Source organism: Bos indicus x Bos taurus, chromosome 5 (assembly GCF_003369695.1).
Source record: "Bos indicus x Bos taurus breed Angus x Brahman F1 hybrid chromosome 5, Bos_hybrid_MaternalHap_v2.0, whole genome shotgun sequence".
NCBI classification, from domain to species: Eukaryota; Metazoa; Chordata; class Mammalia; order Artiodactyla; family Bovidae; genus Bos; species Bos indicus x Bos taurus.
In genome coordinates this window covers 54685531-54708987 of record NC_040080.1, presented here as the reverse complement: position 1 = coordinate 54708987, position 23457 = coordinate 54685531, and the positions used below count along the sequence as shown (strand labels likewise).

The window sequence follows — 23457 nt, the reverse complement described above, 5'->3', positions numbered from 1 at the left end:
GGTTTTCTCTGCCAAAGGATTACATAAAAATTCAGGACAGAGGATTTTAGCCATCTTGAGGGAGATGGTTACTTTGATTGCTAAGAATTGATAAATGAATTCATAATATTGCATAAGTGCATAGACTTGTAATTGAGTCAAATGTAAGCATCTTTACAGTGAGAGCCAATTATTCCTTGATATTCTAAGTTTCATTGTCACAAAAAAGTGGATATTAAACATTTCCATTTGTGAAAAATAAAAACAGTAGCCTAAGCACAATTGACATATAAGAAAATCAGTAATTTATGAAACCATGACAAAAGTATCTTTCCTTTAGAATATCAGCTAAAGCTACTTAAAGTACACTTTCACTCAAGATAAAATGGGGATAAAATAAGTATCTTTTATTCAGTCACTAAGTACATTAAATATTGATTCTTATCTTTCCACTCTCAAAATGTTTCTATTGCTCATTATGAATAATAGAACTGTCATATGGTTCTTTGGTAACCCAGATCCTCAATTCTCATCTTACCTGTTTGTAATTTTTATCTAACAGTTCTGTAGACCATAAGCCATATGTTGAAAACATTTCTTTAAAAAAGAAATAATGAACATGTACTGTATCTTAAGCAAGAAAAAGGCATGTTGTAAAAAGAGCAAAAGTTGATATTCCTTAAAAGGAAATATGTTAAGTACAATGAATATACTCTGGAGTACTTATTTTGCTTCTAAAACAATTGGTAAAAATTCAGTACGAACAGCTTAATTTGAATAGTACTTAAAATTTATAATCCAACATGTACTTTGGCTTAAAAGGGAAATCCTTTACAAAATGCAAAAATTTAGGAAGTAAACTGTCCCTAATGTCAGATATTTGTTAATGATGGAGGACTAATTTCTTCCAATATAACTGATCACAGAAGAAGAGAATCAGTATGTATTTGTTTTTTAAAATTTGGAAAACCTAAAATAAAGGTGGATTATGAGACAAAAATTAGAATTTTAAATATGGAGAAACAAGACAAAGTCACTCTTCTCTCCTTCTATTGGGCATATTGTTTTGAATAACTCAGGGAAAGTATTTTCAGCAAAAAATACTAAGTTTAACCCAAATATTTAAAATTTATTTTGCTGAAACAATATTTATTAAGTGTTCAATATGTTTTTCTCTGTTTAAAAAGTGCACATTTTAAAATACCAGGTATAAGAATTAACTGTTAGTTTGGAAATAAATGTAAAAACTTCCATATATTTACTGAATATTGAAACTGGAAAACAAAACATTCTATGTAATTTATAGTTAAAGACCGATGTGAAGTACTTAAACCATAAGTAATTAGGTATGTTAATGAAATGCTCTTAATCCTTACTAAGGGCATATGTCATTTAATTATGGACTGAGCCCAGTTAAATGGCATTTTGATGTCATTGTAGAAATGACATTCAAAAATCCATGCCTTAAAACAGTATTTATATATCCTGTTTGGTTTTTTAAAATGGATTTTAGCAGTTTAATTTATTCCAGAAGGGAAACTTAAGTTGCTTTTAATAAGTTTTATAAGTCAATAGAATATATTTTTGAAATCTTATTTTCATTAGAATTGGCAGTGTAACTTCATGAATATGCATGAAAGGATGTACATATAATAGATTTTATGTTTTTTTTCCTTAAATAAGAACATTAACCATCTATACTTGTGTTTTCTACCTTTTGGAAGTGATACAAATACACGAAGCCAAAACTTGCAATTAAATCATTTTTATTGCTAAAAGTTAAATGACAAATGTTAGAAAAATTCACTATTGCTATATTATCACTAGCACTATTAAAGAGCTGAAGCAAAGTGGTACATATAATTTAGGGATTGCTGCTCCTCACACAAGTTCATATTTGGAGGTGAACAAAAAGAATGGTCTTGCAATGATTAATACTATATAATATTTTAAACCAGAATCTTAAATCACTCTAACGACTTATTAGCTAATGTTATAATTGTATCATGTTACTTAGGTTCAAGTTCTTCCTCCAAAGAGTCATCAGAATAACATGGATTGAAGAGACTTTCGGACACTTGCCATCTCTTGCTGCTGCTGTTACATGAGAGAAGATATTAAACACTGGTTTAATTTTTAGATAAGTGTTAATACATATTTCAGCAAATAAAATATTTCAATGCTTACATTAATACTTTCTTTTACAGTTCTGAATAACAACTTACAGTTTCCATCATAATTTTTTTTTGCAACAAAGCCATTTCTTTTTTAAGTTCATTTTGTGCACCAGTAAGTAGATTTTCATGATTCTTCTCCAAGTCCTCCATACTCTAAAACACAAAAAGCTAGGTCAGTTACAAACCACCACTTTTCATCTCAGTTTCAAAACTTATGCAGTTAATTTTCAAAAGTAGGAACTTTTTAATATTCAACAATGCACATTATTTATCTCAAATAAAAATATTCTAATACATGAAAACCAAAATATCCACTAAAGGAACAGAAAATACCATCATAAATCAAATATTATTAAAGGAGTTACAACAGTGGTGTACCTTCTCACTGGAAGAAATAAACAAAAAATAACAAAATTTTATAAAAGGAATAGAAGCACAACTTGCTGTAGCTATGTAGTAGAAAATGGGGATTAATTCCAATTTAGTTGCCAAAAGAATAAGATTGAAAAGGTAAGGGAAAAGGAGTTAAAAGTATTCTAGGGCAAGCACATAAACAACAGCACCAAAGTGCAGAGTTCAGAGAAAGCAATTATGTGAAAGGGTGGAAGCAAAGGATGAATGTAGTAACTGAAGCATAAAAAAAGGATCATATTATTGGGGGGTGGGGGTAAATCTTGAATACCTAAGAATTCAGTATGAGAATCTACTGACAGTTTTTCAGGAGGGAAAAGATAATGTTTTCAGAAGACAGTATGGCAGACCCATGAAGGATGGGTTGGTAAACAGAAAAATCAGTTAAGAGTGTTTATAGTATAAGCAAAGAATAACAAGGTTCTGAACTAGGGCAGTAGCAGTGGTGAAGAATAAGGGAAATGGAGGTGTCAAATATAGTACTAAAGTTCCTACACCAAGTGATAATGTCCAGTGATAGCATTTAGCACTTATATAATGAATTCAGAATGGAAAATAGTTAAGAATTTAAAATGTGTAAGCAAAATGTTTTCCCCTTAAACTGAGAAAAAAATTATATTCTACTTCCACATATAAACTATATTTTATAAGAATGTATTATGTTAACAAATACAACAAACCTTTATGAACTGCTCATATAATTGTCTAATTGTTTTCAGTCTCTGGCTCTGAACAATTCTAGATTGTTGAAAAACCTTTTGTTGCTGTCGAAACAGATTCTGCAAATGTAAAAGAAAAAATTATGTAATAACTATTTGGATAAAATTTAGGAAAAAATAATTCTATGTTAAACTTAAAAGGAATAGTTTTTAAATCAGTATTTTTCAGATTTTATCTTAACATTTACTATGAGTTTAGATAATGTGTTCACCACTTACATACAATAATAATCCAGCTAGTCACTGAATAGGAAATCTCAACAGTGCTCAAAACATGTCTTAATTCTTCTTGAGTTCTACGTCAACACAGATGATCCTTCCAATATTGCTGATCTTTCAATTTCTTGGCCTGTTTTCAACCAATGGTTTTTGCCCTTCACCCTACTTTATCTATTACTTACATATTCATAACCTAGATTTTGTCATTATCAATAACTATAACCTCTACATAGTATTAATAGCAAACTTCATATTAACAAAGTGTTAGGTAGGAAGCAAATACCAACAGCTTTTATATATGGTATGTGCCTGTACTTATGGTTTACCATTCAGCAGAACCAAACTCACAGCCAGCAATAGGTAATGGAACCTGACTGAGTTCCATGAGTGTACTACAAGGCCAGGCTCTCCACTTCTACTTGAAACTTGGTTATAATAGATTAATTATAAAGCTACAAAGCTAAGCATAATACTAACAGCAAGTTTTTCTTCTTGTTCCTCAGCTTTCTGCATATCCATATCCCACTGCTGGAACAAAGTCAGAAACTGCTGAGAATATTCTTGGTTAAGCTTCTGCCTGTAAAACAATATTATTATATTTCATATCAACGTGGAACAACTATCAAAACAAAATTGATTTGACGTAATTATTCTATAATAAAAGAGAAAGTATCAAATTTCCAGATGTGAAATCAAGAAGTATGACTTATGCTGATTCCAGAAATATTTATTTTCCTAACCAACTAACAGAAAAACCCTCAAAATCCTCTCATGCACTTTAGCTCTTGAAAACTAGTGGAGTTTTATTATATATATACATTTTCCCAGAAAAGTCCATTTTATCTCCAAGCAATTTACTTTTCATTTTCTCCTACTGAATACAGGTTATGATATGATAGATTCACTGAAGTTACTATAGAAGATTTTCAAATAGAAATATTTCACTTAATTTTTCCCCATTTTGGTACAATGATTTTGTACAAAAGAACAGTTAATTCAGCTAAAATATACAAATTGTTTATAATATATAAGGTGATCATTTTATATATTGTTAAATAGTTAACTGTTATAAGATCAATGGTTTATATGACACTTTTATTCAGCTAGCATATTTTTAAAATGAAAATAAATTACTTTTATTGTTTAAAAAAAGTCTCAATCATTATTTAAAAGGGGAAAGAGGTCACCTTTATTGATTTCTAGGAAATGTATTTCAAGTCTGTGAAGAAATAAAGTTATAGGACTAAAAGACTTAGAGGAAAATCAAATATAATTTTTACTAGAGATCCCAATAAATTGAAGATGATAATACTTCTCATAATTTGTACCCATGAGTAGTAAGGAATGATACAAATGTTGTGGCAGTGAAAAAAACCAACAACTTTACCTTTGCTCTTGTTGGATTTTCCAAACATTTTCAAGTTTCTGGTTACTGGTTTTGAGAGAAGCCTTGGTATACATTTCTAGTCTCTTTCTCTTGGCAAGAAGAGACTTGTTAATATCAGCTATAATGAAAATAGATATTCATTAAATTTAATGTGAAAGTATGTTATTTATTCCCACATATTCAAATAAATATGGATAAAGCTGGTTCAAGAATTTTGAAGATATTAAAAAAAAATACACATACTATCAAAAAGCATGATTAGTTGCTTGCTTTTTTTCCTGAGAAAAATTTTAGTTATTGGTATCTCAATTCTTATTTTCTTAACTAGAGATAATTTTAATTTAGAGATGACTAAAAAGAGCTAATAACTGAAGAAAAAGGTCTCAAGGACAGACTAATTTTTTCATAAGACACTAGACTAAATTTAGAACTCATTATATAAAACACAAAACTTTTTAAAAATCCTAAAAAGAATAAAAACAGTTAAAATGTTTTTAAAAACATAGTGATACTATTAAATATATTTTTTACTAAGAGAGACAAAGCATAGGAAAATCTTAATTTAAGTAGGTATCTAAATAAATTAATTCAGGAACTCTTTTAAATATGTCCATGGAGCTTTTTACAGGCCATTTTTTGCCAATAAGTACTGCATTTCATAAAAATTTTAATACTTCTAATAATTCTTTGCTAAGCACATGCATATGGATCTACTATCAATAGTCATTTTCATCAACCATGATGAGGTTACCTATACTATCAGATATTTGGTATTTCCAAGTGAAAGTGAAAGTCAGTCAGTCGTGTCCAACTCTATGCGGCCCTGTGGACTATACAGTCCATGGAATCATGGAATTCTCTAGGCCAGAATGCTGGAGTGGGTAGCCTTTCCCTTCTTCAGGGGATCTTCCCAACCCAAGGATCGAACCCAGGTCTCCTGCATGACAGGTGAATTCTTTACTAGCTGAGCCACAAGGGATTTCCAATATCCATCTCCAATAATACATTTATAAGGTCAAGTATTTTGCTACTACCAAATAAGGCAAAGCTTTAAAAAAATATTTGATTATATGAATGATCTATAGGGAAGAGCCAAATATTTATTCTTTTTTCAGAATACTATCCCCAATATAGTTAATGTAACTAATATTTGACATACAATTTAATGATTTTTTTATTTGATTATACATCTCTTTGGAGAAGGAAATGGCAAACCACTCCAGTATCCTTGCCTAGAAAATCCCATGGACAGAGGAGCCTGGCGGGCTGCAGTCCATGGGGTCACAAGGAGTTGGGCGTGACTGAGCGACTAACACTTTCACATTTTCATACATCTCTTACTAGCAACACTGTCTTTAATTCTCAATTACATAGTTTGATAATGTAAAAATAACAATAAAGTTATTTTAAAGGTTTCAGTTTACACTGCATTTAGTAAAGAACACAAGAATGTCATAGAAAATAACAAAAGAGAGAAAATGAAAAACTGACACATATACAGATATGCGTGTGTTTGCATCACTTAGTCAATGAAAGTCATACAAAAAGGGATATTTTTCCCATCCATTTTTGTTCTAAAATTCCATAATCTATTAAACCCACACATGTATAAAGTAACAGGACCATTCCTAACCCATTGTTAGTACCATTCTCTTTTCATATCAACAAATGGAAAAGGTTAATAAGGAAATCTATGAAGCTGAATCACATATATCTGTGCAAAATCTTACATATAAGAACAAAGCATTAAAAAAGTCTTACAGTCCACTGATTATTATTTACTATTATACAAGTTATATGGTTTAAAACAATGTTGAACACATATATCTCCTAAAACATACCTCCAAATCTTTCCAGCATATTCTGTACTTCACCCCTATGAAAAAATTATATCAGAAAAGTTTTAAGGATCCATAAAATATTTATTGTTTTGGAAGGAATATCACATACCCAGTATTTTACATGCAATACTCTTGGGACCAAATAGATGGTTCTTAAAGTCTAACAGGTGAAAATTGTTTGACCATATTACCCCATATCTTCAACTGCTGCAGAAGTCCTTTTCTTCCCTTGTTTCTCAAGTGTTGGGGTCTTCTCTGCATGACAATAAAAAAAATATTTGAAATTAAGTGTGTTATTTTGGTAATTTTTTAATGGTATATCTTAATTTTGAGGGTTTGTGCTTTTTTTAAGCTTTCTGCCAAGACAAGTTTTTAAAGCAGATTTATAAATGCAATACTTTCTCTGCAGGTTTGTTGTGTTGTTGTTTAGTTGCTAAGTCATGTCTGACTCTTGCCATCCCATGGACTGCAGCCTACCAGGCTCCTCTGCTCATGGTATTTTCCAGGCAAGACTTACGGAGTGGGCTGCCATTTCTTTCTCCAGGGGATCTTCTCCTGACCCAGAGATCAAGCCCTAGTCTCCTACATTGGCAGGCAGATTCTTCACCACTGAGCCACCAGGGGAAGCTGCCTCTATGTAGGTTGCTGCTGCTGCTGCTAAGTCGCTTCAGTCGTGTCCGACTCTGTGCGACCCCAGAGATGGCAGCCCACTAGGCTCCTCTGTCCCTGGGATTCTCCAGGCAAGAACACTGGAGTGAGTTGCCATTTCCTTCTCCAATGCATGAAAGTGAAAAGTGAAAGTGAAGTCGCTCAGTCGTGCGGGACTCTTAGCGACCCCATGGACTGCAGCCTACCAGGTTAGATGGAATTAAATCAGGATCCAAGACCATTTTATACGAACAATTTTGCAAGTCTTCCTGTGTTAATGTCATAATAATCTCTGTACTATTTATCAGACATCAGGTGAAAGATGCTATAGAAGCTTCACTAGCCCCCAAACAGAAACATGAAATACATGAAAATGCAGGACGTGGTCAGTAAACGTTAGGTTTACTGTACCTTCAATGGCATCCTCCTCTGAACCACTCAGATCTTTTTTGTCTTCTTGCTCAAATTCATAGGCTCTTATAGCCTGATCCCCCACGGATGGTTTTGCCAACTTCCCGGAATGTTTTCTTCCAGAGGGCACCATTTTTCAATGTTTTCTGATTTAAAAAACAAACAAAAAAACACGAAAAAAAACCCTTCTGAATCCAAAGACACTATTTACACAGACTGGCAAATTTCAAAATGAGAGATATCAAATAAAGATAATTGAATTCCACTTTAGGATTCTCTTCATTTACTTTGTTGGAGCAAAAATTAACAAGATAATGACAGCACTGCCCCTGATCCCTGGGGTGCCTTAATGGAGAGTTCTCCTCTGAGGATGGGGAGGGCGGCAGAATTCTAGATCCGCTTTTGCCAGCTTCTGGCTAAATAAATTGAGGCCCATCTAGATTTTGCATTTCAGTCACAGAGTGAAATCAGCGACTGACAGGATCAACCACGACCCCACCCCAAACTGCCAGCAACAGAAATACAAAATAAAATCCGCAGAAAAACACATCCAGTAAGAATTCCACGACCCAGGCCTCAAGGATCAGTGAAGGGGAGCCCTGAGTTAATCTAAATGGTTTCTGTGGATTAGCGGCGGGGGTGGGGGCGGCGGGGGGGGGGGGAGGCGCGTGTGCGCGGAGACTAAAGACCACCCTCTTCTCCTGCGGTCAACCTGTCCACCCGCCACGTTCAACCCAAGTTGCCCAACCTGGGCCTTCCCGCCCGCTCCCCGCCATTCACAGCTCTGCCCACTAAGAGCTTTAAGGCCTTCAAATTCCTGTCAGAGGCTCCCGGGAGAGCCAGCATGAAAATTTTACCTGGTCAAGAGTAGCCCCTGGCTCAGACTCCCACTCAGGATAAACGCTTCCCTCCTCACGCCCGAAAAACACCCCAATAGCCGAGGACCGCAGTTAATGTCTCCGGACAGGCGTACCCTCCACTCCTGCTGCCCAAGTACCTTACCTGAAGTGTTCACTTCGCAGCCGCGACAGTCCTCTGAGGAAACTCCGAATTCCGGCGGGAGAAAAGCCAGCCTCGCCTCCCAGGAGCGTCGCTGATTGGCTGGCTGGAAGGCGCATGCTTACAGTGGTCCCGGGGCTCCGCCCCCTCAGGTGACGAACTCTGTGAGGCTGCTGACCCTGAGTGCGTTCTGAGCGGCAATTTGTGGCTAGTAAAAATGAGGCGTGGCGCTTTCCAGTAGCTTTTTGTAATTTAAGTTAAAATTTTTCCGAATATTTTAATAAAATGGCGAAAGAACAAGTAAATTATGAAATGTGAAGCACATACGTCTTAATTTGCAAAGTAAAATTTTACCAGAACCCATTGAATCGTCTCAGGAAGTCCTTTCCATCCCACTCACACCCTCATTTTCTACTCAGAGGTTTTTAAAAACTTACCTTAAATTCTGTGTGAATCATTGGACCCTCCCATTTTCTAAGTTTTCTTACCACATATATGTGCCCATAAACAACCCTTCTAGGTTTTGTTCGTGTTGCTGCTGCTGCTGCTAAGTCGCTTCAGTCGTGTCCGACTCTGTGCGACCCCAGAGATGGCAGCCCACCAGGCTCCCCCGTCCCTGGGATTCTCCAGGCAAGAACACTGGAGTGGGTTGCCATTTCCTTCTCCAGTGCATGAAAGTGAAAGTGAAGTCGTTCAGTCATGTCCGACTCTTAGCGACCCCATGGACTACAGCCTACCAGGCTCCTCCGTCCATGGGATTTTCCAGGCAAGAGGACTGGAGTGGGCTGCCATTGCCTTCTCCTTGTTCGTATTGGCATAGTACAAAAAATTGTACCATATTCTATAGTTTTCAGTCACTCGCTTTTTTACTTAACATTGTCACTAAGAGAATCTAGATGATTATACCTAACCAAAGTTCTTTCATTTTCACTGCTGCAATACCCCATTGTGCCTCTATTCCACAATTTATTAGTTTATTTTCTTGTCTGTGGACTTGTGGGTTGTTTTCAGACTACAGCCTATATAAACAATACTACTATGAATATTCTAATCTCCTGTGTATATGCTAAAGTTTTTACAGAGGATCTGGGTGTGAAGTTGTTTGGTAATAGGCTAGATGAAATAAGGCCAAAGTGGTTTCCAATTTATACTCCCACCAACAGAATGAGTTTCCATTGTTCAATGTACTCATCATCAGTTGGTATACTCAGATTTCTTAATTTTGCCATTCTCAGAGGTGTAAAATGATATTTCTTTAGGCTGTTCTTTTGTATTTCTCCAATCACTCATAAGATTAAGCTCTTGTTATGCTTATTGGCCATTTGCATTTCCTTTATCCTAAAATATCTATTTTAGTTTCCTGCTCATTTTTCAATTGGGTTATGTGTTTCCTATTGATTTGTAACTTTTTATATATTGGGTGAGTGTTAATAAACATTTGTGACTGCTTTCTGTATCTTTTATCCTGAAGCCATAAAAAAACAAAAGTTTGAAGGCTTTATTTTTCATTTTTAAGCCTTTATTCATATGGAATTTTTGTGCCTGACAGGTAGGATCCAATTACTTTGCCTCACTCCTCACTGTGGAAAACAGTTTACTGAATAGTGCATCCTTTCCCTCTAACAGCTACATCATCTGTCAAGTTTCCATATGTCCTTGAGTCCGCTTCTCTAGCCAGTTCCACTGGATCAGTTTGCCTATCTCTGTGCCATCATTCCAGCTTTATTAAAGGTTTGGCATCTAATAGGGTAAGTCACACCTAATTTTTTTCTTCAGGAGAATCCTGTGTATTCTTGAACTTTGCTTTTCAAGCACATTTTATAATCAGTTTTCCAAGTTCCAGGAAAAAACAAAACCAAACAACTTACTGGATTTTAATTGGAATGGCAATAAATCTATAGATCAATTTAGAGAGAACTGAATCTTTCTATTCTTGAATGTAGCATATTTTCCATTTATTTAGAACATCTTAATATAATTCAATAAAGTTAAATTTTTTTCTCTGTGCACAGTTTTGACTTTTATTGAATTTTTTATACATAACTTATTTGTCTCTATTTTGCTCTAATTGTTCAGTTGCTCAGTCGTGTCTGACTCTTTGCAACCCCGTGGACTGCAGCCTACCAAGCTTCCCTGTTTTTCACCATCTTCCAGAGCTTGCTCAAACTCATGTCCATTGAGTCACTGATGCCATCCAACCATCTCGTCCTCTGTCGTCCCCTTCTCCTCCTGCCTTCAGTATTTCCCAGCATCTAATATCCAACTGATTTCTGACATGGGTCTTATTTCTTTTAAAATCTGCATTTTAAAAGTTTATTTATCTGTTTATATACAACACTGTTCCAGAAAGGGATTAAGGTGGCTTAAAAGACTCCATAAAATACATGAAGGAATTAGTAATAGAAGAACCAGGAATGAAGCATATACAAAATGCATATACAATCCTACTCCTTTACTCTGGGTGAACCGACCACAGATTTGGCTCTAAGGTTTTTATCAGGCAGTCAGAAAAAGAAACTTAATTACATCATTTGCAGTATCCAAAAAAACAAAAATAAACCAATTACTCACGCAAAGCAGTGTTATTCCTAATATTAAGACAGAGAAAAATTTCTCTTGAGAGGGTTTATAAAGAGGTCAGTGAATGATGTAATTAATAATCAGTGTTCTCAGTAGCAACCTGATGGGAGACCAAAAATTAATTTCATAGGGTTCTTTCTTCAATACAGACTGATGGCATCACATCACATCAACTCTTTCTTTTTTCTTCAGGGAAAGCAATTTTATCATGACTCCATAGAAGTCCTGAAACCCTAAAATTCTATTCAACACTTTCTAAATAGGTGTGTTTATTCTTCTAGGCAGAGCAAACATAGTTTATAAAATGCACGCAAGTTAGGAATCATTTCTTTAGACAATTGAGAGAATTAGACTACAAATCATCCATGCTATTCAGATACTTAACGGTTTTTTCTTAACAGCCAAGCTTTTTTTTTTTTTTTCCCTCTGCAAAAGGAACATTTCTTGTTCCCATTTGGTGCCACGGCTTGGGTGAAGGTTTCAGAGTGGTTAAAAAGTTGCCTCCTGGCTGGAGGCAGTGGCTCTGGCAGAGATTTTGGGACCGGGGAAGGCAGAGGGGTCCCCCCAAGGCCACCAGATTCCGGAGATGCCTAGTCGCGCTGGCAGGAGAGCCTCGGGAAGAGATACTCGCCCAGCCTGGCCTGGGGGCGGCCAGCCTGCACAGGTTGGTCAAGTGGACGTCCATCTTGACGAGCTTCTTGACGAGCTCCTCCTCCAGGAAGTGGTGCTCCAGGAACTCGGAGAGCTGGGCGTCTGCGTTCGCAGAACCCAGGACGTGTAGATCCTAGAGAGAGCCTGGTTCGGGCTCTTCTCGGGGGCCGTGGCGGCTTCTGTGGCTTCCAGGGAGGTGCTCCACTCCTCCGGGGCCAGCACCTGCCGGTCCTGGACCAGGGCGCGGCCACCCCACTGCTTCCGCCCCTTAAGGAAAAGCTCGGCACCCTTGCACTTCTCTTCGGCCAACATCCAGAAGAAGCGGCCCACACCTTCCGGAGCCACCTTGTTGCCTTCGAAGTAGAAGCTCCGAGAGGTAGGTGGACGAGGCCCAGAGGTGTGGCTGACGGTGGCCTCCTCCTTGGTGGAAGAATTGCGCCGGATCTGGGTGCTCACAGTTAGTTAGCTGTGAGGGCTTCTCTCCACTGTGTGCTGTGAAGAGCTGGTCCTGGAAGCAGGGGATATGGGGCTTATTCTTCTATCCAGCATCTTGTTAACTGCCTGTGTTACTTTTAATGATTTGTTTGTAGGGTCGGGACTCATATCTGTGAATAGTGACTTTTTTGTTTCTTTCTAGTTCTTAAGCTTTTTTTTTTCCCCTCTCACTTTCTGCTGGTATTGATTAGGCTCTTCAGTAGAAAGATGAATAAAAGTATCAATATTACACATCCTTTCTAATTTTAAAAGGCATATTTCTAAAGTTTCTATTAACAATGATGCTACCAAAACCAACGTTAAATCCGTTTCACCTGCCATCACTAATTAAGGTCGTTTTGAGACTCGAAGGTCTTCTTGGCTACACTTATCCCAAACAGTAAGGTGTCTGCCCAAGTTGTTTTCAGGAATTTGGAGTCAGCTGGGGATAGTTTGAGCTGAGCTGGATAAGTCTGGACCACTGACCTGTCAACTAGGCATTCACGAGTGGTTGCTTGGTGACATTTTTGACATCAGAGGAGTGAAAACACTACCCTTAAAACTTGCAGAGGCCTGTAGCCTAGTTAACAGATGCTCAGAATGGCAGATTCTATACCTCTTTCCAGTCATCTTTCTCCACACTCCCCACGCCTTGGACTGCCCTGTGTTTTTATTCTTTATCCCATAAATAACTGAGCTCCTTGCCTTGGGGAGGCAGAGTTGAGACTGGTTTTCCTGTCTCTTAGCTTGGCTATCTTGTGTATAAAGTCTCTCTCGGCTGCAAACCTTGGCATCTCAGTGTTTTGTCCTGCTGGACTTCAGGCAAGACAAACCATGTTCAGTAACAGTACTGTTTGTGTGACTTTGGTAGTTGCCCTTTTTGAAAGCTTAGTTTCTATTTTCAGTTGCTAAGAGCTTTCTTGCTTGTCTATCACTTTGTTTTTTAAAATCATGAGTAAGTGTTGGATTTTATTAAATTATTTTTCTAAATCTATTAAAATGATCCTTTTAATTGGTAATGTGATGAACAAAATGTATATATAGTTTTCTAAGGTTAAACCAAATTTACATTCCTGTGATAAAACCAAGTTGATCACGAGGTGCTAACTTTTTTAAGCACATTACTATATTTGGGTTGTTCAGTGTTTTGTGTCCATTTTCATGACTAAGGTTGGCTTGTGATTTTCTCTAGTCCGTGCTTCTGCTCAGTCGTCTCTGACTCTGTGACCCTTTGGACTGTAGCTTGCCAGTCTCCTCTGTCCATAGGATTTTCCAGGCAAGAATACTGGAGTGGGTTGCCATTTCCTCCTCCAGGGGATCTTCCCTACCCAGGGATCAAATCCACATCTCCTGTGTTTCCTGCATTACAGGCAGATTCTTTACCACTGAGCCATCCAGGAAGTTTGTAATTAAGACTATGCACAAAGCTTGCTGCCTCTTCAGGTCTTTGCTTAAATGTCACTGTTCATCTCAATAAGGCCTCTCTGCCCCCATTTTTAGATATTGTAATTGTAAACTCTGCACTGTGATTCTTCTTCTTTCCCTAGACCTCTTTCCCAGGTACCTTTGTTAGGCACATATCTCTTTTTAATGTAATAGTATATAGTTTGATAATTTACTTAATTGTTGGCATCTAGTCCCATCACTTCATGGCAAATAGATGGGGAAACAGTGGAAACAGTGTCAGACTTCATTTTCTAGGGCTCCAAAATCACTGCAAATGGTGATTGCAGCCATGAAATTAAAAGACACTTACTCCTTGGAAGGAAAGTTATGATCAACCTAGACAGCATATTAAAAAGCAGAGACATTACTTTGCCAACAAAGGTCCATCTAGTCAAGGCTATGGTTTTTCCAGTGGTCATGTATGGATGTGAGAGTTGGACTGTGAAGAAAGCTGAGCATTGAAGAATTGATGCTTTTGAACTGTGGTGCTGGTTAAAACTCTTGACAGTCCTTTGGGCTGCAAGGAGATCCAACCAGTCCATCCTAAAGGAGATCAGTCCTGCATGTTCATTGGAAGGACTGATGTTGAAGCTGAAACTCCAATACTTTGGCCACCTGATGCTAAGAGCTGACTCATTTGAAAAGACCCTGATGCTGGGAAAGATTGAGGGCAGGAGGAAAAGGGGATGAGAGAGGATGAGATGGTTGGATGGCATCACTGACTCAATGGACATGGGTTCGGGTGAACTCCGGGAGTGGTTATGGACAGGGAGGCCTGGCGGGCTGCGGTTCATGGGGTCGCCAAGAGTGGGACACGACTGAGCAACTGAACTGAACTCCCATTAGAATATAAACTCCAAAGGACCAACAGAATTGTCTATATTGTGAGGAAGAGATCTAATTTCATCTTTTTGCAGATGCCTATCCAGTTATCCAAAAATCATTGGCTAAAAAGTCATCTTTGCCCCCAGTGACTAGTAACACTTCCTTATTAAACACACTAGATTTCCATAGAGTTGGGTCTGTTTCTGGATATTCTATTACTGGTTTATCTGTTCATGTATCAGTATCACACTGGATTATACAAATTTATGAGTATATAATTGATGCTTTTGAACTGTGGTGTTGGAGAAGACTCTTGAGAGTCCCTTGGACTGCAAGGAGATCCAACCAGTCCATTCTGAAGGAGATCAGCCCTGGGATTTCTTTGGAAGGAATGATGCTAAAGCTGAAACTCCAGTTCTTTGGCCACCGCATGTGAAGAGTTGACTCATTGGAAAAGACTCTGATGCTGGGAGGGATTGGGGGCAGGAGGAGAAGGGGACAACAGAGGATGAGATGGCTGGATGGCATCACTGACTCGATGGACGGGAGTCTGAGTGAACTCCGGGATTTGGTGATGGACAGGGAGGCCTGGCGTGCTGCGATTCATGGGGTCGCAAAGAGTCTGACACAACTGAGCGGCTGAACTGAACTGAACTGATGAATATATTTTAATATCTCGTAGGCTACTTTCTTCCCCTCAGAGCTATTCTTTTTCAGGGTTTTTTCTAACTAGTATTGGGTTGTTTTAAAAACACGAATTTTAGCATCATCTTGTCTCTCTCCAAAAGAGCAGGGAAACTTTGGATATTTTATTGGGATTATATTAAAATTTGTAAATTAAGGAAAAATGACATTTTGATGATGTTGAGATGTCCTAAAAAGGAAAAGAGATGTCTTTCCACTAGTTCAAGTTTGCTTTTGCATCTTGACAAAGCATTCATAGTATTTTGAATATAGATTTTGAATGTTTCTTATTTAGGTTATTCCTAAATATTTCATTGTTTTTGTAGCTAGTATAACTCAGGTTTGTTTCCATTATAGCTTCTAACTTGTAATCATTTGTGTGTATGAAGACTTGTGAGGTTTTTAAATTTTTTATTCTTAATTTTTATTGGAGTATAGTTGCTTTACAATGTGTTAGTTTCTGCTGGGCAGCAAAGTGAATCTATATTATTTTTTATTTTATTTCTTTTTTTGAAGACTTTTGAGTTTCGTGTGTTACTTTCATGTCCTGCTACCTTAAAAAATTAATGTTTGAGTTTATTCACTGAGTCTCTAGCGTTCTCCAGATGTATTTTCATGTTATCTGTAAGTAGAGATAATTTTACTTCTTTCTGATTCCTATGTCTCTGTTTTCTCTCATATAAATTTATTGGCTTCTGTACAATGTTAAATAGTAGTGAAGGTGCTGGTCAATTTTTCTTTGTTGTTTAACTTAGTAGGAATGCCTCAGGCATTTCTCCATTATTTTTTTAATTTTAATTTCTTTTAACACCAAAAATATTTCGTACTGGGGTATAGCCGATTAACAATGTTGTGGTAGTTTCAGGTGAACAATGAAGGGACTCAGTCGTATGATGACTTTACGGTTGAATTTTTTTTAATTTAAATTTATTTATTTTAATTTTAGGCTAATTACTTTATAATATTGTATTGGTTTTGCCATACATCAACATGAATCTGCCACGGGTGTACACATGTTCCCAATCCTGAACCTTCTGTCAAAAGATTTTTTAAACATCCATAGAGATAATAATACATTTTTTCCCTTATACCATTATTTTGGTAAACTATATTAAAATGTTAATATTAATCTATCTTTGCATTTCTGGAATGAATTCTAATTGTATTATTTTCTTGTAGTATTGGAGTCTATTCAGAATTTTTGCATTAACATTCGTAAGCGGTGAAAGTGAAAGTGAAAGTCGCTCAGTCATGTCTGACTCTTTGCGACCCCATGGACAATAAAGACTATTGTATTCTGTAGGCCAGAATCCTGGAGTGGGTAGCCTTTCCCTTCTCCAGCAAATCTTCCTAACCTAGGAATCAAACCGGGGTCTCCTGTCTTCTTTACCAACTGAGCTATCAGGGAAGCCCAATGGCCTGTAATTGTCTTTTATGTTTGCCCTTAACAAGTTTTGATAATAATGTTATACTTGCTTTATAAAAAGAATTTAAAATTTTTGTTTTTTCATTTTCTATGCTCTGAAACAACTTATTAGTATTGGAACTCTTTGGTGCCAAATGTTTGAAATTCTTTTGTGAAACTTTGTGAACCAGATGACATCATATATATAATGACTCAAAAAAAATTATTTCCGTTGTAACAGTACTGGGCAACAGGTCCTTGGGGTAGTTTCCATCTATGTGGTCAGTCGGGGGCCCATGCTGGTGGAAACTGGAGTCTTCAACATGTGACTTACAAGTTTGCCCTGGAAGTGGTCACCATCCCAGACATCTAGAAGGGGAAAAGAATATGGAGGTTGTTATGAGCGAGGCTTGGAAGTGGCACAGATTATTTCCGCTCACATTTTATTGGTTAGAGCTCAGTCACCTGGTCAACACCTAGCAGCTGGGAAGGCTGGCAAATGCTGCCAAGCTGCAGACCCAGGAAAGGACGAATAAGTATTTAGGTGAGTAGCAATCACTGCTTCCTACTAAGAGGAATTCCAAAAAGAATCTTGGAAGTGAAGTATAATATTATTCAAGGGGAAACTCCATAAAAATGTTTTAAAATGTGACATGAAAATCTAGGACAAAATTAAATTTGGCTCTGCCATTTATTTGGAGGAAATGGCAACCATACTCCAGTACGCTTGCCTGGAAAATCTCATGGACAGAGGAGCCTGGCAGGCTACAATCCATGGGGTCACAAGAGTTCGACACGACTCAGCGACTAAACCGCTGCCACTTATTAACTGTGATACCGTGGTCAAATGACTTTAAGCCTCCATTTCTTTCTTCACTAACATAATGGCTGTAATAATAGTATTTATATCATAGAATTTTTTGTTTTAAAAAGTGAAATAGGGGGACTTCCCTAGTGGTCCAGTGGTTAAGATTCCATGTTTCCGCTGTCTCTGGTCAGGGAAGCTCCACATGCCACAGGCTGGGGCAAAAAAAAAAAAGGGAAATGATGCATAAAAAATCTTAGTAGGCACTCAGCACATAGCAAATAGTGGATATGAGATATAAACACTGATAATATAATGGGTACTTGAGTCTCTGGTATGCTATTTCCTGAATATCAAACACCAACACCGGAAATATTTAACATAAAAAATAAAATTTTTATTTTAAAAATTAGAATATTTTCTCAACAAATAGAGATTACTTTTAGATGTAAAATATAAGAGTTGTTTCAATATGAGTTACTTAGATTATATAGAATGTCACAAGGAATTTCAGTCTTTGAGGAAGTATTTCTCAAAAAAGATCGAGAAATTGGCAGCTATTTAATGAAAAGGAAAATTGCTTGCATGGTCTGGTTTGGAAGAACCCTATGGTAGTCACCCTGCTCTCACAATCTTAAAACTAGTCTCGCACACGTTGTCCCATCCAGTTCCACCTATGATTGGCAAGTTTATGTTGATTTGTATTATTTAGTGAACTGACTCTTTGCACATCAAACAGAACAACTTCCTAGATATCCCTTTAACTGGGGAGTGCTTCTCCCCTAAGGCCCTCTAGGAGAGCTTCAGGACAGCTGCCAGGCCGCTCCCACTGTGTCTCTTCTTGCTCACCTTCCCATTATACCTCAGGTTTTCTGTTTCCCCATTACCCTGGCTCTTCCCTTTTCAGTCCTTCTGTCACTTTCTTCTTTACAGCATTGGTCCATGAATCAAGGCAGATGGAAGTGGTCAAGCAGGAGATGGCGAGAGTGAATGTCGACAATCTAGGAATCAGCGAACTAAAATGAACTGGAATGGGTGGATTTAACTCAGATGACCATTATATCTACTACTGCGGGCAGGAATCCCTTAGAAGAAAAAGAGTAGCCATCATGGTCAACAAAAGAGTCCGAAATGCAGTACTTGGATGCAATCTCAAAAACAACAGAATGATCTCTGTTCGTTTCCAAGGCAAACCATTCAATATCACAGTAATCCAAGTCTATGCCCCAACCAGTAATGCTGAAGAAGCTGATGTTGAACAGTTCTATGAAGACCTACAAGACCTTTTAGAACTAACACCCAAAAAAGATGTCCTTTTCATTATAGGGGACTGGAATGCAAAAGTAGGAAGTCAAGAAACACCTAGAATAACAGGCAAATTTGGCCTCAGAGTACGGAATGAAGCAGGGCAAAGGCTAATAGAGTTTTGCCAAGAGAACGCACTGGTCATAGCAAACACCCTCTTCCAACAACACAAGAAAAGACTCTATACATGGATATCACCAGATGGTCAATACTGAAATCAGATTGATTATATTCTTTGCAGCCAAAGATGGAGAAGCTCTATACAGTCAGCAAAAACAAGACCGGGAGCTGACTGTGGCTCAGATCATGAACTCCTTACTGCCAAATTCAGACTTAAATTGAATAAAGTAGGGAAAACTACTAGACCATTCAGGTATGACCTAAATCAAACCCCTTATGATTATACAGTGGAAGTGAGAAATAGATTTAAGGGACAAGATCTGATAGATAGAGTGCCTGATGAACTACGGACGGAGGTTCGTGACATTGTACAGGAGACAGGGATCAAGACCATCCCCATGGAAAAGAAATGCAAAAAGGCAAAATGGCAGTCTGGGGAGGCCTTACAAATAGCTATGAAAAGAAGAGAAACGAAAAGCAAAGGAGAAAAGGAAAGCTACAAGCATCTGAATGCAGAGTTCCAAAGAATAGCAAGGAGAGATAAGAAAGCCTTCCTCAGCGATCAATGCAAAGAAATAGAGGGAAACAACAGAATAGGAAAGACTAGAGATCTCTTGAAGAAAATTAGAGATACCAAGGGAACATTTCATGCACAGATGGGCTCGATAAAGGACAGAAATGGTATGGAGCTAACAGAAGCAGAAGATATTAAGAAGAGGTGGCAAGAATACACAGAAGAACTGTACAAAAAAAGATCTTCACAACCAAGATAATCACGATGGTGTGATCACTCACCTAGAGCCAGACATCCTGGAATGTGAAGTTAAGTGGGCCTTAGAAAGCATCACTATGAACAAAGCTAGTGGAGGTGATGGAATTCCAGTTAAGCTATTTCAAATCCTGAAAGATGATGCTGTGAAAGTGCTGCACTCAATATGCCAGCAAATTTGGAAACCTCAGCAGTGGCCACAGGACTGGAAAAGGTCAGTTTTCATTCCAATCCCAAAGAAAGGCAATGCCAAACTACCGCACAATTGCACTCATCTCACAGGCTAGTAAAGTAATGCTCAAAATTCTCCAAGCCAGGCTTCAGCAATACATGAACCATGAACTTCCTGATGTTCAAGCTGGTTTTAGAAAAGGCAGAGGAACCAGAGATCAAATTTCCGACATCCACTGGATCATGGAAAAAGCAAGAGAGTTCCAGAAAAACATCTATTTCTTTCTTATTGACTATGCCAAAGCCTTTGACTGTGTGGATCACAATAAACTGGAAAATTCTAAAAGAGATGGGAATACCAGACCACCTGACCTGCTTCTTGAGAAACCTATATGCAGGTCAGGAAGCAACAGTTAGAACTGGACATAGAACAACAGACTGGTTCCAAATAGGAAAAGGAGTACGTCAAGGCTGTATATTGTCACCCTGCTTATTTAACTTCTATGCAGAGTACATCATGAGAAACGCTGGGCTGGAAGAAGCACAAGCTGGAATCAAGATTGCCAGGAGAAATATCAATAACCTCAGATATGCAGATGACACCACCCTCATGGCAGAAAGTGAAGAGGAACTAAAAAGCCTCTTGATGAAAGTGAAAGAGGAGAGTGAAAAAGTTGGCTTGAAGCTCAACATTCAGAAAACGAAGATCATGGCATCTGGTCCCATCACTTCATGGGAAATAGATGGGGAAACAGTGGAAACAGTGTCAGACTTTATTTTTGGGGGCTCCAAAATCACTGCAGATGGTGACTGCAGCCACGAAATTAAAAGATGCTTACTCCTTGGAAGGAAAGTTATGACCAACCTAGATAGCATATTCAAAAGCAGAGACATTACTTTGCCAACAAAGGTTCGTCCAGTGAAGGCTATGGTTTTTCCAGTGGTTATGTATGGATGTGAGAGTTGGACTGTGAAGAAGGCTGAGCGCCAAAGAATTGATGCTTTTGAACTGTGTTGTTGGAGAAGACTCTTGAGAGTCCCTTGGACTGCAAGGAGATCCAAACAGTCCCTTCTAAAGGAGATCAGTCCTGGGTTTTCATTGGAAGGAATGATGCTAAAGCTGAAACTCCAGTACTTTGGCCACCTCATGGGAAGAGTTGACTCATTGGAAAAGACTCTGATGCTGGGAGGGATTGGGGGTAGGACGAGAAGGGGGTGACAGAGGATGAGATGGCTGGATGACATCACCAACTCGATGCATGTGAGTTTGAGTGAACTCCGGGAGTTGGTGATGGACAGGGAGCCTGGCGTGCTGCAGTTCATGGTGTCGCAAAGAGTCAAACACGACTGAGCGACTAAACTGAACTGATCCTTTTCTTTCATAAACAAAATAACTTTCTCATGCTTTTGCTGCATCCCCACCATAACTCCACTCACCAAAACAAACGAGCCTCCTAAGAAGGTTTGAAAAGGACAAGATTATAAATAACTAGTTGATATTTTTGCAATCACAGTTTAAAAGAAAGCTTAATTTGGAAAATTAAACTTCTTGGCAGACATTCCAATCAGCCTTGATAGTCGGCCTCTTGGTCACCCCTGTTCATTCACTGAGTGCTATGACATCTGGCACAGTCTTCTCAGCTTGACTCTTTTCCTCTTCCTTTAGCCTCTCAGTTCCTTAAACTGCCCCCTATCCCTGCACTCCACACAAAGTCCTCCAACTCCTATGGCCGCACCTGAAGCAGTTCCACCTTCAAAATTCCTTTCAGATATCCTACCCTCAGACCAATTCCTCCTACCTTGCCAGCTCATTCAGTTTCATTTGTTCCCACTGTAACCATTTGCCAGATTCACCAGAACTTCCAGTCCTTTACCTTTTTACTTTTCCTCTCTTCATGTCTTCGATTCAGATTCCATCATTTCACTCAGTCTCTTGCTAATAACTACCTCTGCTTCCACTGCATTTGTCTGGCAAAGTGTTGCTTCTGCAGAAATCCAGTTATCTTTTCTCTGTGCCTACCTCAGCTTGGGCATCTCGGAATAAACTTACCCAATGGGGCAAATGTGTAACATATAAATTTACGAGTCCTAGCTTCAACTGAGCCCTCAGCATTGCCCCCAGATTCTTCCACTTCCCTCTAGCTTATTCATTCTCTCCAGTAAGCCTTTTCTACTCCATTTCACGTTCAACCCTGTCACCTCACTTCATGCTTAGTATTTGATCCTCTTCATATTTTTTTTTTCCTGAGGAAATAGTTCAGACTGAAACCCCCAAAACTCCTGCCACTCAACTACAACCTACCTGCATCTTGGCCGTCCATTCTTCCTCAGACTTTTCTCTGATCTGGGACTTCCTGGATGGCTCAGGAGTGAAGAATCCACCTGTAATGCAGGAGACACAGAAGTTGTGGGTTCAGTCCCTGGGTTAGGGAGATCCCCTGGAGGCAGAAATGGCAACCCACTCCAGTACTCTTGCCTGGAGAATCCCATGGACAGAGGAGCCTGGCAGCTACAGTCCATAGGGTCGCAAAGAGTCAGACATGACTGAAGCGACTTAGCATGCATGTCTGCCTGTGATCTGAATTTTATGGCATCTTATCTTCCAAGAATCTTACATTATCCATTATTTCTCTTTTTCTCGGCTTAGTCCCTCCTATTAACATTTGTTGTTTTCAGTTGCTAAGTCATGTCTGACACTTTGTGACCCCACAGACTATAGCACGACAGGCTCCTCTGTCCTCCATTATCTCCTAGAGTTTGCTCAGATTCATATCCATTGAGTTGGTGATGCTATCTAACTATCTCATCCTCTGCTGCCCCCTTCTCCTTTTGCCTTCAGTCTTTCCCAGGGTCAGGGTCTTTTCCAGTGAGTTGAGTCTTCGTATCAGGTGGCCAAAGTATTGGAGCTTTAGCTTCAGCATCAGTCCTTCCAATGAATATTCAGGGTTGATTTCTTTTAGAATTGGCTGGTTTGATCTCCTTGCTGTCCAACAGACTCTCAAGAGTCTTCTCCAGCACGACAGTTCAAAACCATCAATTCTTTGGTTCTCAGCCACCAACTCTCACATCCATACATGATTACTGGAAAAACCGTAGCATTGACTATATGGACCTTTGTTGGCAAAGTGATGTCTCTGCTTTTAATATGCTATCTAGGTTTGTCATAGCTTTTCTTCCAAGAAGCAAATGTCTTTTTATTTCATGGCTGTGGTCACCGTCTGCAGTGATTTTGGAGCCCAAGAAAATAAAGTCTGCCTCTGCTTCCATTTTTTCCCCATCTATTTGCCATGAAGTGATGGGACCGGATGCCGTGATCTTCATTTTTTCAATGTTGAGTTTCAAGTCAGCTTTTTCACTCTCCTCTTTCACCTTCACCAAGAGGCTCTTCAGTTCCTCTTAACATTTACAAATACTCAAATCTCTCATCTTAA

At 38.3% G+C, this 23457-nt stretch overlaps 2 protein-coding genes and 1 pseudogene across 4 annotated transcripts in view; 1 reads left to right on the top strand and 2 right to left on the bottom strand.

Moving 5' to 3' along the window:
- CHPT1 (choline phosphotransferase 1) overlaps window positions 1–2947 on the top strand; it is a 30565-nt gene extending 27618 nt beyond the window's left edge. Inside the window, exon 9 of one of the 2 annotated variants that reach the window (XR_003511115.1) lies at window positions 1997–2947. Coding sequence is in view for 1 of the 2 variants with exons in the window: in XM_027541982.1 (XP_027397783.1) it covers window positions 1997–2041 (45 nt within the window). In the remaining variant the exon portion in view is untranslated. The remainder of the gene's footprint in view (window positions 1–1996) is intronic. The other variant, XM_027541982.1, reaches the window with a different exon arrangement.
- SYCP3 (synaptonemal complex protein 3) lies at window positions 1729–8894 on the bottom strand. Of its 2 annotated transcripts, XM_027541984.1 has the most exons (9): window positions 8795–8894; window positions 7793–7938; window positions 6925–6988; window positions 6734–6768; window positions 4893–5010; window positions 3983–4082; window positions 3248–3346; window positions 2205–2309; window positions 1729–2076 (listed from the first exon to the last, which is right to left on the bottom strand). In XM_027541984.1, the coding sequence occupies exons 2-9, from the start codon at window positions 7923–7925 to the stop codon at window positions 2023–2025; spliced, it is 708 nt and encodes a 235-aa protein (XP_027397785.1). In that variant the 5' UTR covers window positions 7926–7938; window positions 8795–8894; the 3' UTR covers window positions 1729–2022. The 2 variants fall into 2 exon arrangements, with proteins under 2 accessions (XP_027397785.1, XP_027397784.1); XM_027541983.1 differs by having other exon boundaries at window positions 1733–2309; window positions 8795–8892.
- A 3002-nt stretch (window positions 8895–11896) lies between these two features.
- LOC113893452 lies at window positions 11897–22334 on the bottom strand (annotated as a pseudogene).
- Between the last annotated feature and the right edge of the window lie 1123 nt (window positions 22335–23457).